The 17,188-nt window shown below is 39.6% G+C and overlaps 2 protein-coding genes and 1 long non-coding RNA gene across 5 annotated transcripts in view; 1 reads left to right on the forward strand and 2 right to left on the reverse strand.

The window, feature by feature from the left end:
* LOC123498843 (serine protease svh-1-like) overlaps positions 1–17,188 on the forward strand; it is a 47,406-nt gene that overhangs the window by 8,678 nt on the left and 21,540 nt on the right. For all 3 annotated transcript variants that reach the window (XM_045246313.1, XM_045246315.1, XM_045246314.1), the window contains 9 exons: positions 197–304; positions 529–670; positions 2,358–2,455; positions 2,862–2,962; positions 13,050–13,204; positions 13,868–14,031; positions 15,319–15,484; positions 15,872–16,047; positions 16,910–16,967. In XM_045246313.1, the coding sequence (XP_045102248.1) occupies positions 197–304; positions 529–670; positions 2,358–2,455; positions 2,862–2,962; positions 13,050–13,204; positions 13,868–14,031; positions 15,319–15,484; positions 15,872–16,047; positions 16,910–16,967 (1,168 nt within the window). The remainder of the gene's footprint in view (positions 1–196; positions 305–528; positions 671–2,357; positions 2,456–2,861; positions 2,963–13,049; positions 13,205–13,867; positions 14,032–15,318; positions 15,485–15,871; positions 16,048–16,909; positions 16,968–17,188) is intronic.
* LOC123498845 lies at positions 5,525–7,393 on the reverse strand. Its single transcript, XR_006672809.1, has 2 exons — positions 7,336–7,393; positions 5,525–6,760 (listed from the first exon to the last, which is right to left on the reverse strand). It is a non-coding gene; the product is annotated as an uncharacterized LOC123498845 (long non-coding RNA).
* On the reverse strand, positions 7,782–9,159 carry LOC123498844. The gene is made up of 2 exons (XM_045246316.1): positions 8,808–9,159; positions 7,782–8,487 (listed from the first exon to the last, which is right to left on the reverse strand). Exons 1-2 carry the CDS (start codon positions 9,144–9,146, stop codon positions 8,089–8,091), a joined length of 738 nt encoding a protein of 245 aa, XP_045102251.1. The 5' UTR covers positions 9,147–9,159; the 3' UTR covers positions 7,782–8,088.

Genomic DNA, 17,188 nt, shown 5'->3' on the forward strand with positions numbered 1-17,188 from the left:
CTTCTCGAGAGTTTTTTTTATTTTATTTCCATTCATAAGACAGAATTATCGTTGACTTACCACCAAAAGTACACAAATACCATTATAAAACATAATAATATCCACTACAGACTATTAAGAGTAAATTATATAAGACACCAAGACATCTGAAAATTCTCGATTCCACTCTGATTCTTTGTTCTGGTTCCCCATACAGACCTACAGGAAGATCAAGACCAAGGGAAAGAAATTCTCTAAGAAGGTTGGACTCTCAGACTTGTCCGGCCTGTGTCTGCGATCCGACGGACTCTTTCCCTACCCAAAGGTGATGGAGAGAGAGAGAGAGAGAGAGAGAGAGAGAGAGAGAGAGAGAGAGAGAGAGAGAGAGAGAGAGAGAGAGAGAGAGAGAGAGAGAGAGAGAGAGAGAGAGAGAGACAGACAGACAGACAGACAGACAGACAGCAGTACTCATAAGACTAAAGAAGTGGATAAGACAAGATGCAAACACTGCTACTGTACCTTGGTAATCACACTTCTCCCTTGCTTCAGGAATGCTCCAAGTTCGTGAATTGCGCTCGATGGCGGCCGCACCTGATAGACTGCCCCGCCGGTACCTTGTTTCACGCCGCCAAGGGAATATGTGACTTCGCCGCCAAGACAGTCTGCGCCAAGACCAGGAGATCCTTCCGAGGTGGGTCAGGGAAAAGGATCGGATAGGCTCGTATTCTGAAACGCTAAGCTCTCTCCCTATCACTGCTTTCCAAAGGCTGTAGTTCAAGATGTTCGTGTTTTTAACTCCTTCAACACTGGGAAACATTATCATCTTGAAATTTGTGTACGATTAGACCATTTTGTTGACATTAGGAAGGATCTATGGAGGTCAGAAGAGCAATGCTACATTCTTCACTATTTTAATCCCCCATATAAGTTTCTGAAGCAGTAGAAAATCACTAAATAGTCACCAGAATTATTAATATGGAAGCGCGTCATGGTACTCAAGGGGTTAAGGGTATTTTTATGTTTCTAGTGATGGACTGGCAAGATTTCTTATCTATGAAAAGGAGAAACTATCTTGAAAACCCTGCTAGTTGTCTGTGTGGCCTTGGAAATTATCACGATGAGGGAGTAAAGCATTTCTGAATACTGGCCACTTCGCTTTCCTCTCCTTCAGTTTTCTCCTTTCCTCCTCCTTCTCCTCCTTTTCCTTTCATTGTCCTTTGTTTAATTTTTTCTCTTTTTATTATCGCTGTTGTCTTCTTTTAATGCAATGGGCTGCCTCGCTTCTCTCTCCTCTTGTTTCCTTTTCTTCTCCTTCATTTCTCCTTTTTCTTTCATTGTCTTTTAAGTTTTTGTTTTCTATTGTTTTCGTGACCTTCTGCATCATTTCGTTCTTCTTTCTTCCTTTTCCACTTTCTTTCCTTCTTTCTCTCCTTTTGTTTCCGTCCCTTTCTTCCCTTTCATTTTTCTCTCTCTCTCTCTCTCTCTCTCTCTCTCTCTCTCTCTCTCTCTCTCTCTCTCTCTCTCTCTCTCTCCTCAAATTATAGATAATCGACTGGTAATTCTGGTGCTCTCTTCCCTTTTCCCTTCCTTTCCTTTCACTATTCTTCGCTTTTTTTTTCTTTTTTCATCCCTTCTATTCTCTTTTCTTCCCTTTAATTTTCTTTCTCTTCCTTCTGATTCCGTTTTGAGCTTCACTTTATCAGTGTCCTTTATTGTTTTTTCTTTTCTGTTCCTTCTGTTTTCTTTCTTTTCTTTCATTTCCTTTCTTTCACCTTACTTTACTTTCCCTTTTCCTTTTTTCCTTACATCACTTTTCGTTGCTTTCCCTTTCTTTCATTTCATCCATTTTTTTTCTCTCCCCATGCATCATCAATAGTTCTAATTCCTTTCCTTTACTTTTTCTCCTTACATGTCTTTTACTTTTACCTATCTTCATCATTCCAGTAGATGAAATTACTTATAAGTTTGAAAGCACTAGTGTGTGTGTGTGTGTGTGTGTGTGTGTGTGTGTGTGTAATTCACCTCGGTCGTCTGCTGGTCACCCAGCCAATCTTCCTCATTACGGAGCGAGCTCAGAGCTCATAGACCGATCTTTGGGTAGGACTGAGACCACAACACACTCCACACACCGGGAAAGCGAGGCCACAACCCCTGGAGTTACATCCCGTACCTATTTATTGCTAGGTGAACAGGGGCCACACATTAAGAGGCTTACCTATTTGCCTCGCCGCTTACCGGGACTCGAACCCGGGCCTCTCGATTGTGAGTCGAGCGTTCTAACCACTACACTACGGTGTGTGTGTGTGTGTGTGTGTGTGTGTGTGTGTGTGTGTGTGTGTGTGTGTGCATCCCTGATTCTCCAAAGTAATTTTCTGCAGATGAAGACAGTGAGGGCGTGACGTACGTGATTCCTCCTCCATCCGGACAGAAAATTCGTTTGAGAGGAACTAATATGCCCTGGGCTGGTTACGTGCAGGTAAGTTAAGGGCTGCTCGGAAAGAAAGTATCAGGAAAAAAAGTAACGGAAAAAAAACAATTTTTGCTAGGAAATAAAGTATCAAGAAAAAAAGTAACAATACTAATTTTATTTAGGAAAAAAAGTAACAGTGGCCATTCTTGAAGATAAATTGACAATTAATGTACACGATTTAGAGACTGCCGAATTGAAGATAGTGCTTCTGGTACAAAAGGAAGTATCATTTTTCTTGGAAAATATTAAAGTTAAAAACAATAAAACGTTATAAAACTTTCTTTCGTACAATGAAGTTAATGGTTTCTCCATGATAAATAGGGATCTTTCAGGTAGAATAAGGCTATGTGCAGGGATAATGAGACTGTCAAAGTAAATTAAGGCTTCTCCAGGTAATGTTATGCCTTTGCAGGTGAGCGACGGGCCGGGCAGGTGGGATCTGGTGGCGGACGAGGAGCAGGGCTGGACGCAGGAAGAGGCCTCAGTGGTGTGTAGGAGTCTTGGCTTTACCAGGTGAGAGAGAGAGAGAGAGAGAGAGAGAGAGAGAGAGAGAGAGAGGTGGAAGGGTGAGGGGATGCAGGATGAGCTAACATTGTCAAAACCCTTAGTGACCTGAGACAACGCAGGAACAAAAAAATAAATAGGAATAATATCGAGGAAGGCACAAAAACAGAAGTAACTGTAGCAAGAGAAGCAGAATATGGAAGGAAAAAAATGAGCAGAAGCAGAGAAACAGAGATACCTTGGAACGAGCAAACTGTAGATGCAAGAACAAATAGTAAGATAACCAGTACAGATCACTTGCCGATGAATCACGAGCATGTACTGAGGACAACAAAATCCAGGCTCAGAAGTGTCCACTGACTCATAGAGAAGCAGGAGACGGCAAGAGATAAATACGAATAAGAGATACATGAGTAAATATTAAGACAAGTAGAAAATATCGCTGGTCGAGGAAGCAAGATAATGAAGCAGAGGACACCGGAAGGCAAAGGCGAATTAGAGATACGCAAGCAAACTGTTGAGATTAAGAAGCGAAAACAAGAGAGAAGAAGCTTCTAGAACAGAGATGGGCAAACTTTTCAGTGCTAGGTCCACTAAAAATCACAATCTTAAAGGGCCGCATACTATATTAACCCAAAATCATTAATAACTAAAATACAAAATTAAAGACCTCTAAATAAAAAGTCATTCTCACACGCATGTGCACACATGTGGGAAGAAAATTAAATGGTCACAATACTATTTGGCGTTATTTATTAACTTCCTCTTTCAAATTTACTAACATTTGTCGAGCCGCATGAATTGCTTTGGCAGGCCGCATGCAGCCGTAATTTGCCCACACCTGTTCTAGAACCTTCGCCCCATATCGGGTAATATCAGAGGACCAGCAGATACCAGATTCGCGGTCAGAAAAGGACGACGTGACCTACGACACAGTAACAGAGGATGGTCAGCTGACGGTGACTAATAGATAGCCAACGTGGAAGCATCAGGCGACCATAAGCCAAGTATGAGGTTATGGGGGATACGAGATGGATCATATGGAAGAATGTAGGAAAACAAACCCTAAGTGTAATGGTAACGGTTCGGGGCGACATAGATATAGAAAATCGGAAACATAAGCAGCAGCTGGGCGCTAGGGGATCCAGAGAGGGAATCAGAGAGACTTGTTGAAGGAAGTCCCAGAACCGAAGGGGTCGTCAGACTAGGGCGAGACAAGCGCGGGATGTCTCGGCTCACCAAGTTGTTCGTAAGTAGAGCTTAAAAGTTTGCAGTGCAGTCAGTCGCAACTCAATTGATAGGTTATGTTGGTAGGATGATTTACATTGATTTCTATTTTGATGTGTGATTTTTATGCCATCTTGATTATCATTTGATGTGTGATTTTTATTTATATATTGAGTATCATTCTGATAAGTGATTTATGTGTGGAATTCAAGTGATTTTTTACGGTTTACTCGAGTATCTTGTGTGAAGGAATCTTGATACACTGCTGAACGTTTCATGCGTAATAATTTGATCTTGAAGTATATTTTACGTGCATTTTGGAATAGGAATGGAAGGGAGGTCATTGTGAAGATGATGAAAATGTCACCAAGAATTCCAAGTAAAGGAATTAGCAAGTACTTACAAGTTCAAGTCATGCGGTGCAGTCATTTTTACAACACGAATAGCACCTCTGTGTAACTCTAGCAATTCTGGCTTTGTAGGAAATAGCAGTTCATTTTAGTTGATATCTCATCTAAAAGTGATAATAAAAGAGTAGTCGTTATAATATGTGAGGAAACATGGGTTTCCATCATGCTTTTTTTTTTTTTTTTATACCATGTGGGCTTTTCACGGGAATTTATGGGCTAAAGGGTACCTCCTATTTCAAAGCCCACCCGCTAGGAAACCATTGCCCCGAGTGAGGAAGCCCAACCTACACTCAGACTGTAGACAGGATTCGAACCCGTGCGCTTGGAGACCCCTCGGATCCCAAAGCACGCACGGATCCACTGTACCACGGCGGCACCCAAATTGTAATCCTATCTGCTGCCATGGCCATGCATCAAAGTTTCTAACATAAAAACTGATCTGTCATTATTTTCTATATTATTATTATCATTATCATTATTTTTTTTTTCATCTCCTTCAAAAATCTTTCCGTAACTCGTGTAGCAGTTTGCAGTTTTTCTAAGGGATGCTGAAAATTACTTAACTCTCTAAGTGTTATATTCATGACCTTGGAATGAACACTGAGGACCTTTCGTTCTTTCTTAGTGAACGTTTCTAATGAGTGGAGACGATTGCGTATAGAATCAATCTGAGCCTGGGCGGCCGTACTGAAAAGTGTATTTGAAAGTAAATCAACAATGTCGTGTGTGCAAGTTGCACGATCTTATTGCGTTCCTAATCTTCAAGACTGCTTTTGTGGGTTCTAGGGAACGCCTCTGAGTTTTATATAAACTTCACTTAATTATATTATTTACAGACATTTACATCTTCCGACCCTATGACAACACCGAAAACCACGAAAACTACGAAAATTTCATCGCTCTCTTCACGCAAGGTCCACCTTCAAATGCCTCAGATTCTGTCACATTATATCTTGAACTCAAATTCATTACACACACAATAACTTCATTGATAATAACATTTCTCTCTTCACTCAAACTTCTTCAAATGTTCAAAATTTCTTCACAATATTTCGTTATTCAACTGCAAATCACGCAATTTAAACTCAACGATAAGATACATCCTAACACACCCTACAATTAACCTTCCAATAAAAACAACACCCTACACAACCTACACAACCATTTTCCCTCTATCCAAATATGACACCAAAATTTTCTCTGACTGCATTACAACTGTCTCTGGCTACACTTACTGGTCTTGATATAGACGGTGCGCCCATTTTGACCCTCTGGTCTGACAGCTCTGTCTCGCTGTCGTCTCTAGCCTTCTCCTCGGCGCTCTCGGCTTCTCTCTCTGACTCTGTGTCTTACACCTCCTAATATACACACGTTAGTTGACTCCTCGTCCCCACAACAACTTCTGGTTTTACAATGTTTATTTCCAATATCTTCGGTAATATCAACTAATATCAGGAACAAGGCCTTCGCCATAACTTGTCGATAACCGCCTTGCACATATCATTTGCTTCTGGCGACCTCTGATTATTACCAGATATGGGGAGAAGGTTCCAGAAGCTTCTTGTAATCTACTGCCCGTCTCCGGCTGCGTTTGTCTTGTCATGACTCTCCGTCTCTTGTTCTCCTCGGTGGTCACGGGATTTCTTATCTATCAGATTAGCGATAACGTCTTATAATTTTGGTACCTGCTTTCGTATCTCTCATTTTTCTTCATTTATTATTCTCCTTACTCTTCATTTTTGTTATCTTCTCTCTTACATATTTAATTTTCTTTCGATTTTCAAGTCACAACAACAATATTTAGTGCACTTCTTTGCTTTCTTTTATTTATCGGATCATTTATGTTATACTCTAAAATATGTATTAAAAAAAAAAAATTCCATACCGTAATTCAACCTTTCAAATCTTTTATGAAAAGCAAAAACATGCTCTTGTATTAAACTAGACTAGAGAGTACATGATGTTCATCTAATTGATCTAAGTTACATATTGTATTTCCAGTAATGTTTCTGGTTTGTATCAGCGGCTCATAAATGTACTCTAACTTCAGTATGAAAGGCACCACTTAAGTTTTTCCCGTGATAGTGAGCTTGAACTTTGGTGAGAAGTTCAATTCCTGTTGCGCTGTAGATCCTTGGGCACAGATGACTCCAACGTATAAGCAGACGGTCTGCAAAGAATGGTGTTATTTTTACTGTTTATTTTCTTTATATTCTAATGGTGTTTTTGTCGTGTCTGCAAGTTGCACGATCTTGTTGCGTCCCTAATCTTAAAGAATGCTTTGTGGGGTTCAAGGGAACGCCTCTGAGTTTTTTATAAACTTTATTTAATTATATTATTTACAAACATTTACACTTTACGACCCTTACGACAACAAATAAAACCACGAAAACCACGAAATTTGAATCACTCTCTTCACGCAAGGTCCACCTTCAAATGCCTCAGATTCTGCCACATTATATCTTGAACTCAAATTCATTACACACACAATAACTTCATTGATAACAACATTTCTCTCTTCACTTAAACTTCTTCTAATGTTCCAGATTTCTTCACAATATTCCCGTTATCCAACTCAAATCACGCAATTTAAATTCAAAGATAAGATACATCCTAACACACCCTACAATTTACCTTCCAATAAAAACAACACCCTACACAACCTACACATAACCATTTTTACTTTATCAAAATATGACACCAACATTTTCTGTGACTGCATTACAACTGTCTGGCTACACTTACTGGTCTTGAGATAAGCGGCGCGCCCATTTTGACCCTCTGGTCTGACAGCTCTCTCTCGCTGTCGTCTCTCGCCTTCTCCTTGGCGTTCTCGGGTTCTCTCTTTCTCTCTAGCTCTCTGACTCTCTGTCTCTTACACCTCTTAATATACACGCGTTACTTGACTTCTCGTCCATATCATTTTACTTCCGGCGACCTTTGATTACTACCAGATATGGGGAGAAGGTTCCAGAAGCTTCTTGTAATCTACTGCTCGTCTCCGGCTGTGTTTGTCTTGTCATGACTCACCGCCTCTTGTTGTTCTCCTCGGTGGTCACGGGACTTCTTATCTATCAAATTAGTGATAGCGTCTTATAATCTTGGTACCTGCTTTCGTGTCTCTCATGTTTCTTCATTTATTATTCTCCTTCTCACTTCCATCTTCATCTCTTCATTCTTGCTATCTTCTTTCTTACGTATTTCATTTCTTCTCGATTTCCATGTCACAACATTTTCATAACAAAGGGTAAATCATGAACATTTGCTTTAGATCGAAAATTGTATGTTGGCTGGCTGGAAGCAGTAGCGTTTCTTTGAGACTCATCTTGTTCATTATTTGACAATTTCTCGTCTTGTTCATTATCTAACAATTTCTCCTTTTTCCTTACCACTCCCCCTTGCTGTTGAGTTATCGTCTGCACCTGTACAGTTATTGTCCTGACACAGGAAAAGAAATGGATCTAATGGTTGAAGAGCCACCTTGGTCTCCCTTGTGTTTCACGTTTCATGCCTTGGATACGCTCGCCTCACGTTTGGCTTCATCTGTAGTGTAACGATATCTTCATGTATGACTCTTTTTCTCTCTGTATGCAGTGTTTTTATAACACCTGTTCTAATATATCTAACCTTCACTACTACATCATTGATCTTGTCTAGTATTCTGAAAGGACCCGTGTAAGCTGGTTGCAATTTGTAGGGAGTTCCTGCTGAGGGAATTCTGCGTACATCTCTTACTTGTAGTGTCTTTATCCTTGCTCTTTTATTCTGTCTCTTCTCTGCTACACCTTTTGCTTCCTCTAAACACTGATGACATCTAGCATACACCCTGTATGCTTTGGTCACCATTTCTTGCTTAAAGTCATCACTGTTATACCACACCTTTTCCTCCTTTATTACCTGAAAGAATAAAGAAGGATCCCTGAAGTACATTAAGTAAGAGACTTTCTTTTATACTTTTGTGAAAAGCACTAATATAAGTATTATAAGTGGATATTGAGAGCATAAATAAATGAATAAATAAATAAATAAATAAATAAATAAATAAATATATATATATATATATATATATATATATATATATATATATATATATATATATATATATATATATATATATATATATATATATATATATATATATATATATATATATATATATATATATATATATATATATATATATATATATATATATATATATATATATATATACTTACGTTATCCTGTACCATGGTGCGTAAAATGTTCCTCAGTGTTGCATTAGAACTTTCAATGACTCCATTTGCTTGAGGGTGATAAGGTGTGGTAATCACATATTTCATCTGTAGTAATTCTGCTACACCTTGCAGGACTGAGTTTACAAATTCTCTACCTTGGTCCGTTAACATTTGAGGTACTCCATGTTTACACACGACTCCATCAAAGAAAACACTCGCAACTTCTGTGACTTTCTTCGTCTTAAGTGGTTCTGCAATTAGATATCTAGTAAGCACATCAGTTACAAGACAATACATATATCCCCTTTCTGAATTTCCTGCTGGCCATATAATATCCATATGGATACATTGAAAAGGCATTTCTACATCTAGATATCTTCTCATCGGTGCTGGGGCGTTCCCCATACATTGGAGGAGATTGCACACAAGACATGGTCTGCAGTTCTTCTCGACATCTCCTACCGTCTGTGGCCACCAAGCAATATTGTGACGCCTATTTAAGGTCATGTGTACACCCCCATGCCCCGCGGTTGGCAAGGAGTGTCCTAGGCATCGAGCAGCATTAATGTAGAAATCTAATACCAATATTTGACCTGTCATCTCACCATAAGCATTACAAGTAACTCTGTACAATACATTCTCCTCTACTGATAATTCAGATATCTTTAACCGTTTATATTTCTTATTCAACTCTTTTTTCACTTCGTGGTCAGTTGAATTCTCCTTTAGTGATTTCTTCATAAACTTATAATATTCATGTTCATCTTACAACCTTATTATCTATTTCCCCTTGCACTGGCTCAAATATTGCTGTATCACAATTAACTGACTTGGTTTCTAAGGTCAGATAACTTACACACACACACACACACACACACCCGGTAGCTCAGTGGTTAGAGCGCTGGCTTCACAAGCCAGACGACCGGGGTTCGATTCCCCGGCCGGGTGGAGATATTTGGGTGTGTCTCCTTTCACGTGTAGCCCCTGTTCACCTAGCAGTGAGTAGGTACGGGATGTAAATCAAGGAGTTGTGACCTTGTTGTCCCGGTGTGTGGTGTGTGCCTGGTCTCAGACCTATCCCAAGATCGGAAATAATGAGCTCTAAGCTCGTTCCGTAGGGTAACGTCTGGCTGTCTCGTCATAGACTGCAGCAGATCAAACAGTGAATTACACACACACACACACACACTCTCTCTCTCTCTCTCTCTCTCTCTCTCTCTCTCTCTCTCTCTCCTTGTAACACTGATGCTTGAGCTATTGTGCATTTATATCGAGGATTTTCAATAGAGATTCTTTTCACAGGCTTCATTTCCTTAACTTCATTAATTTGAACAACATGTGTCGTAGGCACCTCTGCTATTACTACCTTGTTTCCTTCAATATACATAGCTAAAGGTTTGGTACACTGATTGACATTATGATTTCTGTTAAAATCCCAACCAATTGTTGACTGAGATGGCAATGTTTTCTCTTCACTGATTACAAACTCATGTATATAAGATTCCCCCTCCAATTTGCAATAGCAGGTTACACATTTCTAAAGTTGACAACATCTCCGCTTGCATTACGAATTGTATAATGGGTATGGCTAATCAGTTTCTTTTTTCTAATCTTATTTATGGCCGCTTGAGATATAAGAGACGCCTGCTCCTGTATCCATTAAGGCTAATGATTCCTTGTCTTCTAAATTTACTTCAATGAAAACCTGCTCTCTTTTTTCCGTTCACCGCTACTAAAACTACAGATTCGTGTGCTGTTTTTGTGGGATATGAAATTGGTCCTTTTTTTTTTTTTTTTTGTTGTTGTTGTAAGGGATGTAAGTTGTACTACGTTTACATTCACTGTGTGTGTGCCCCTGCATGCCGCATGTGAAACAAGTGACTGGTGGTTTCGGTAATGTTGGCAGCCTCACGGTGCAATTCTTAATCATGTGGCCAAATTTATGGCACCTGTAACATTCGATAGCCAGACAATTTTGGGCGGAATGGTTACTGAGACCATATCTCTAACAGTGCACTCTGGTTCTGATCGTTTGGGAATGGTCAACTGAGGTTTCTGAAATAAATTCTTATTGCAGCGTCAGTGAACTGAAAGTTATGATGCGTCGCAACATATTTGAAAGTCTTCTTGTACACAGTCAGTGGCTTTTCATGTCCACATCTGATGAAATATAAGAGAAATCCACCAAAACATAGACAAAGATATCACTGTACACTTCCTTGCCTGCGGATTTCATGGCTTTTAATTTCTCCACTATGCCTTCTGCTCATATAAAGTTCAATAAGTGTTTCTCTAGGCTGACGAGTTATAGACGACAACTCACTCATCAAACTAGAGAGTGATCTATCCTCAGGATAAATCTCAAGGAACTTTCTTTTTTGTTTCTTCCAGTCATGCTCATAATTTGGGGTACAATGTATCCATGTGCGAGTACTCGCTGTCTAAAGTATGTTGTTTCGCCAACTCAATTTTGCCTTCGTCTGTCCAGTTTGTTCGTGTTCTATTCTCATTGTCTTTAATCCAAGCATGTGCGCTAGTGGTGCATTTCAACTGTGGCTCAGATTGACGTCTTCCCTTTCCTCCACAGAAATGTGGTAGACCAATGACTTTGCAAAAATATTCATAGCATTATCCGTTATGGTTTCTGCAATTTTTCCAGAACTTATGCATGGAGGATTTGCCGAAGCGAGGAGAGGGGAAGGAGATCTAACGCGCGCTATTGTGGAAGTGCTTGTGGTGAAGGCAAAGCTCGATTTATCTCTAGACGGCCTGTGTTTCTTTTTTTTTTTTTTCCTGAATTTTTCACAGAATACGTTTCATTTATTTTGTTACAGATAAATATGTTGAAATTACAATTTCAATGATCATCCACTATTTCTTTTTTTGCAAGTGATCTGCTGTCCGGAGTTACATCCAGTGCAACACGATCTTATTTACAACATATGTAATTACTTGACAATTGCATGCAACAATTGCAATAACGATAACGGTCCCACCGCTGCACCAGTGTTCCAATTGCAATATGTTGCTCGCCCTTTTCAGTTTGGATAATGAATGGAATAACATCATACACTAATAACTTTCTAAAATAAAAAAATAAACAAAACAATTCTTGAAGGTAGCACGTCACACAATTCCAAAATGCACTTAGAAATATACTTCAAGATCAAATTATTACGCATGAAACGTTCAGCAGTGTATCAAGATTCCTTCACACAAGATACTCGAGTAAACCGTAAAAAATCACTTGAATTCCACACATAAATCACTTATCAGAATGATACTCAATATATAAATAAAAATCACACATCAAATGATAATCAAGATGGCATAAAAATCACACATCAAAATAAAAATCAATGTAAATCATCCTATCAACATAACCTATCAATTGAGTTGCGACTGACTGCACTGCAAACTTTTAAGCTCTACTTACGAACAACTTGGTGAGCCGAGACATCTCGCGCCGTCTTCTGCTTCATTATCTTGCTATATGTACCAGGTATGGAGAGAAGATTCCAGAAGCTTCTTCTCCTCTCTTGTTCCATCGCTTCTCTTAATTTCAAGAATTCGCCTGTCTCTTGCCGTCTTCTGCTTCATTATCTTGCTTCCTCGACCAGCGATATTTTCTACTTGCCTTAACCTTTACTCATGTATCTCTTATTCGTATTTGTCTCTTGCCGTCTTCTGCTTCTCTATCTATGAGTCAGTGGGAACTGCTGGGCCTAGATGTACACTTTGTTAGTCCCACGGTGTCTCTGCTTTTCTGTCTCTGATCCCTCTTTTCTTCCATATGCTGTTGTTCTTACTACAGTTACTTCTGTTTTCGTGCCTTCCTCGATATTATTTCTATTTTTTTCTTCGCCTGGGTCGCCTCAGGTCACATTATAATTATACAAACACTTCTTAAGATTCCACAAAAGAAAAAAAAGATGAAAAAACTCGTACGTCATTCAATAAGATTCCACAAAAGAAAAAAGATGAAAAAACTCGTACGTCATTCAGTAAATTCATTATAAAAAAGAAGGCAATTCATCATCTTTGTCACTCTTACAATTCTCCTTCAGATATTTCATCCATAAAATAACACACTAGGAGAACGAAACAAAAAGAAAGAAAAATCATATTGAGTGCATCCATAATGAAAAAAAAAAAAAAAATCTAAGTTATCCTCTTACAGCAATCAGTGTTTCCCGTCACATATTCTTTCCTTCATTCCTCTCCTTGACTTCTCCGTCCCAGGGGCGCGGAGACAGCCTCACAGGGGGCAGTGTTCGGACTGCTCCCGGGACAAAACGCGGCGGTGAAGGCGGTACAGTGCGAGGGACACGAGGAGAGCTTACCGGAGTGCCAGCTGACATTAGGTGCCAGGGAAGACTTAGAGAGGACTGTTGTAGGTGAGTGAGGGGAGTACGGCATCTTTTTTTTTTTCTCTCTCTCTCTCTCTCTCTCTCTCTCTCTCTCTCTCTCTCTCTCTCTCTTTTGTTTCCGTTGATATATCCCTCTTTTTCTTCTTTTTCTTATGTTTTTTCATCTCTTCATTATATTCACTGCTCTGTGTTGTTGTTCTTTCATTTATGTGTTGCATTGTCTCATCGTCTTTCCGTCTGTTACTGTTGTGTGTGTGAGTCTTCTGTTCTTCGCTCTCCTTGTGTGTTTATCCATCATTATCTATGCCACTGTCTTTTTTGCTTCTCATTTGTTCTTCTTTTCTTTTTTGTGTTTCTTTGTATCCATCTTTCTTTTCTTCTTACTTTCTGCCTTTTTCTTTTTCCTTCTTTTCTTTCTGACTTTTTTTCAATCTTGCTATCTTTCTTTCCTTCTTTCTTTCTCTTACTTTCTTTGTAAATCTTTTAGTTTGTCTTTCTGTATTTCTGCCTATCTATATAGTAAGCACGCTTGTTTCTTTTTTTCTATTTTATGTCTTCTTGTCTATCAGCCAACTAGTTTATCCGTTTATTTGTCCGTTACCTGTGTATATGTTTATTTGTTACACACACACACACACACTCTCTCTCTCTCTCTCTCTCTCTCTCTCTCATCCCTTCCCCCTCCTTCAGGCGTGCAGTGCGTGAGAAATTGGATATCAGAATGCGAGGAGGGCGGTGTGAGCTGGGGGGACAAGTGTTATTACATGGACACCTCCTCCACGCCCACCACCCACGCCCTTGCCCGCGACACTTGTACCTCGAAGGGCGCCAGACTCCTTTCCGTCACTTCCCAGGTTTGTTATTGTTGTTGTTGTTGATGTAGTTGTGGTGGTGGTGTGTGTGTGTGTGTGTGTGTGTGTAATTCACTGTTAGATCTGCTGCAGTCTCTGACGAGACACCCAGACGTTACCCTACGGAACGAGCTCAGAGCTCATTATTTCCGATCTTCGGATAGGCCTGAGACCAGGCACACACCACACACCGGGACAACAAAGTCACAGCTCCTCGATTTACATCCCGTATCTACTCACTGCTAGGTGAACAGGGGCTACACGTGAAAGGAGACACACCCAAATATCTCCACCCGGCCGGGGAATCGAACCCCGGTCCTCAGGCGTGTGAAGCCAGCGCTCTAACCACTGAGCTACCGTGTGTGTGTGTGTGTGTGTGTGTGTGTGTGTGTGCGTGCGTGCTTGCGCATGTATTTGATTCTTCATTTTCTCTTCCTGCTTCCCTTTCTGTTGCTGTGGTGGTGGTGGTGGTAGTGGAGGTGGTGGTAATGGTAGTTGTGTTGCTGGTTGTGATGTGTTGTTGTTGTTGTTGTTGTTGTTGTTGTTGTTGTTGTTGTTGTTATTATTATTGTTGTTGTTTTTACTACTACTACTACTACTACTACTACTACTACTATTATATTACTTTATATCCTCCGCTCTTGTCTGTTAGCTCTGATTGGCTTGTCTCTCTTCTGAACGCTTATTCCTCCTTCTCCTTTCGTGTTTCACTTATTGGTATTCCTCAGGTCTCTTAATTCTTATTTCATTTTATTTTTATTTAATTTCATATATATATATATATATATATATATATATATATATATATATATATATATATATATATATATATATATATTCATAATATGGCTTTTAGTAATGTTGAGATGTTTTCTGGCGGCGATGCGTTGCTGTTTTGTGGATTGGTTTGTGAAGTGCCGTGTGGGACCTTGGAGTCTATATGTTTTTTATTTCATAGCCTGTACCAAATACACTTTTTCATTTCTGTCTCCTGTTCTTATTTGTGTGTGTATATATCATGTTATTAACAACCTGTCTTGAATTTATTCATCTTCATTTATTCTTTGTATTTTAATTTGTTTTTATTTGCATCGTGTAAAATCTGTAATAATCATTTCAGTATTTTCTATATTCATCATGTATGCTTTTAAAAATTCCCACTTACTTTTTATTTGCATTTCAAAAAGTGTCAACCTGTGATAAACATTTCAATTAACTGTTGTGTGTGTGTGTGTGTGTGTGTGTGTGTGTGTGTGTGTGTGTGTGTGTGTGTGTGTGTGTGTGTTTCAGGCTGAGAGTGACTTTGTGTCCGACATGTTGTCCTCGATGGCTGGGGACACGCCGGGCTTCCACACCGGCGCCGTAAGGACCCAAGTGTTCGACCAGGTTGTCTGGCTGTGGCAGAACACCGACACGCCGCCCTCCTCCACGCTGCCTTTCGCTAAGTGGTGGCCAGGTGCGTGTGGTGGTGAGGGTGGTTGTGGTAGTTTTGGTGCTGGCGGTTATGGTGGTGGTGGTTATGGTCTTGTGTCTCATGGTGTTGCTGGTAGTAGTAGTAGTAATAGTAGTAGTAGTAGTAGTAGTAGTAGTAGTAGTAGTAGTAGTAGTAGTAGTAGTAGTAGTAGTAGTAGTAGTAGTAGTAGTAGTAGTAGTAGTAGTAGTAGTAGTAATAATAGTAGTAGTAGTAGTAGTAGTAGTAGTAGTAGTAGTAGTAGTAGTAGTAGTAGTAGTAGTAGTAATACAAGTAGCAAAAGTGGTAGGGGTAGTGGCAGTATGGCGATAGCAGTGGTAATGAGCTGTGATCTCTAAATACTCTTCCTCAAGTCACAATTTTCCGTGTTAGGGTGGAACGTGACTGAAGAAAATGAGGAGGAGAGCAGGGCGGCGGGAGTCACTGGTAATGTGGTGATGGTGGAAGAAACAGAGGGACATAAGTGTGTGGTCCTTAAAGAAAACTTCCCCATAAATCCAGGGGAGGCAGCAGAGGGAGACGCACCTGCCGAGTATTTCTTCTGGCAGGTATGACCTTTGAATCGTATTCCTGAACGCTTCACCTCATAAGAATAGTTTTTTTTTTTTTTTTGACCCCACGGAGGTGATAGGTCTGCTGGGCTTCACGGGTGTTTTTTTTTCTCAGTGATAGGAAGATTTTGTTAAACTATCACTGAAACCATGAAAAACCCTCTTGAATTCGTCATTAGATTCGACATGAAATAAGAGTGGCAGAGTAGGATGCCGTTTCTCTCTCTCTCTCTCTCTCTCTCTCTCTCTCTCTCTCTCTCTCTCTCTCTCTCTCTCTCTCTCTCTCTCTCTCTCTCTCTCTCTCTCTCGTCAGTAACGGGGACCTTACCCAATATTTGTCTGAATGTGCTGACTGAATTGCGCAAAGAAACTTGTTCCCATTCATGAACATAATACAGCGAGCAGTTCCAATATGAGTGAGTATTTTTTTACCGTTACCTGTTCTATGTAATTGATGTGACAAAAATTAAACCTTTATTCTTAGAAGCTTTGTTCTCATGTTAATACTGTTTTTAATGGTCACAGAAGTGGCTAAAATTTCGTCACGTTCTCATAACTTTTTTTTTCGATGATTGCTTAGAATCCTTGCCAAACTATAGTAAAATTGTTAAAACCTCTTAGATATTCCAATAATATGAACTACAGTTTGTTTAGAAAAGAATCGAGATGAGATACTGAGAAATTTGATCACATCGACATAAAAATTCCGTGATCCATTTCAAGGAGTGACAGTTGAGAGTTGTATCCGTACACGCCAATTTCTGCCGTTCACTTTCTTGGGAGTTAGAGTAAGACTTTTTTTTTTTATTAATAACTAATCTATACGCACTCATCATATTAAAAACTGTGTATGTTTCAGCTGACTGACTGCAACGAGAAGCTCCACTTTGTGTGCGAGACTGATAAGCTGGACGTAGGTAGGTTGTGTTGCAAGTGCTGTGTTGCAAGGATTCATTTTGTTTATCTATCTAATTATTCATTTGTATAGGTATCTACTTATTTGTCTATTTATTTATTTGTCTATTCATTTATCTATTTGTTTACTCATTTGTTTGTGTTCATAAAAGATAGTTACACTACCACATCCTTCTTGACATGTAGGATTTCTGTGGCATTTCGCTCGTTCCGTTGTCTCCCA

The sequence above is a fragment of the Portunus trituberculatus genome, chromosome 48, assembly GCF_017591435.1.
Source record: "Portunus trituberculatus isolate SZX2019 chromosome 48, ASM1759143v1, whole genome shotgun sequence".
Lineage (NCBI taxonomy): Eukaryota > Metazoa > Arthropoda > Malacostraca > Decapoda > Portunidae > Portunus > Portunus trituberculatus.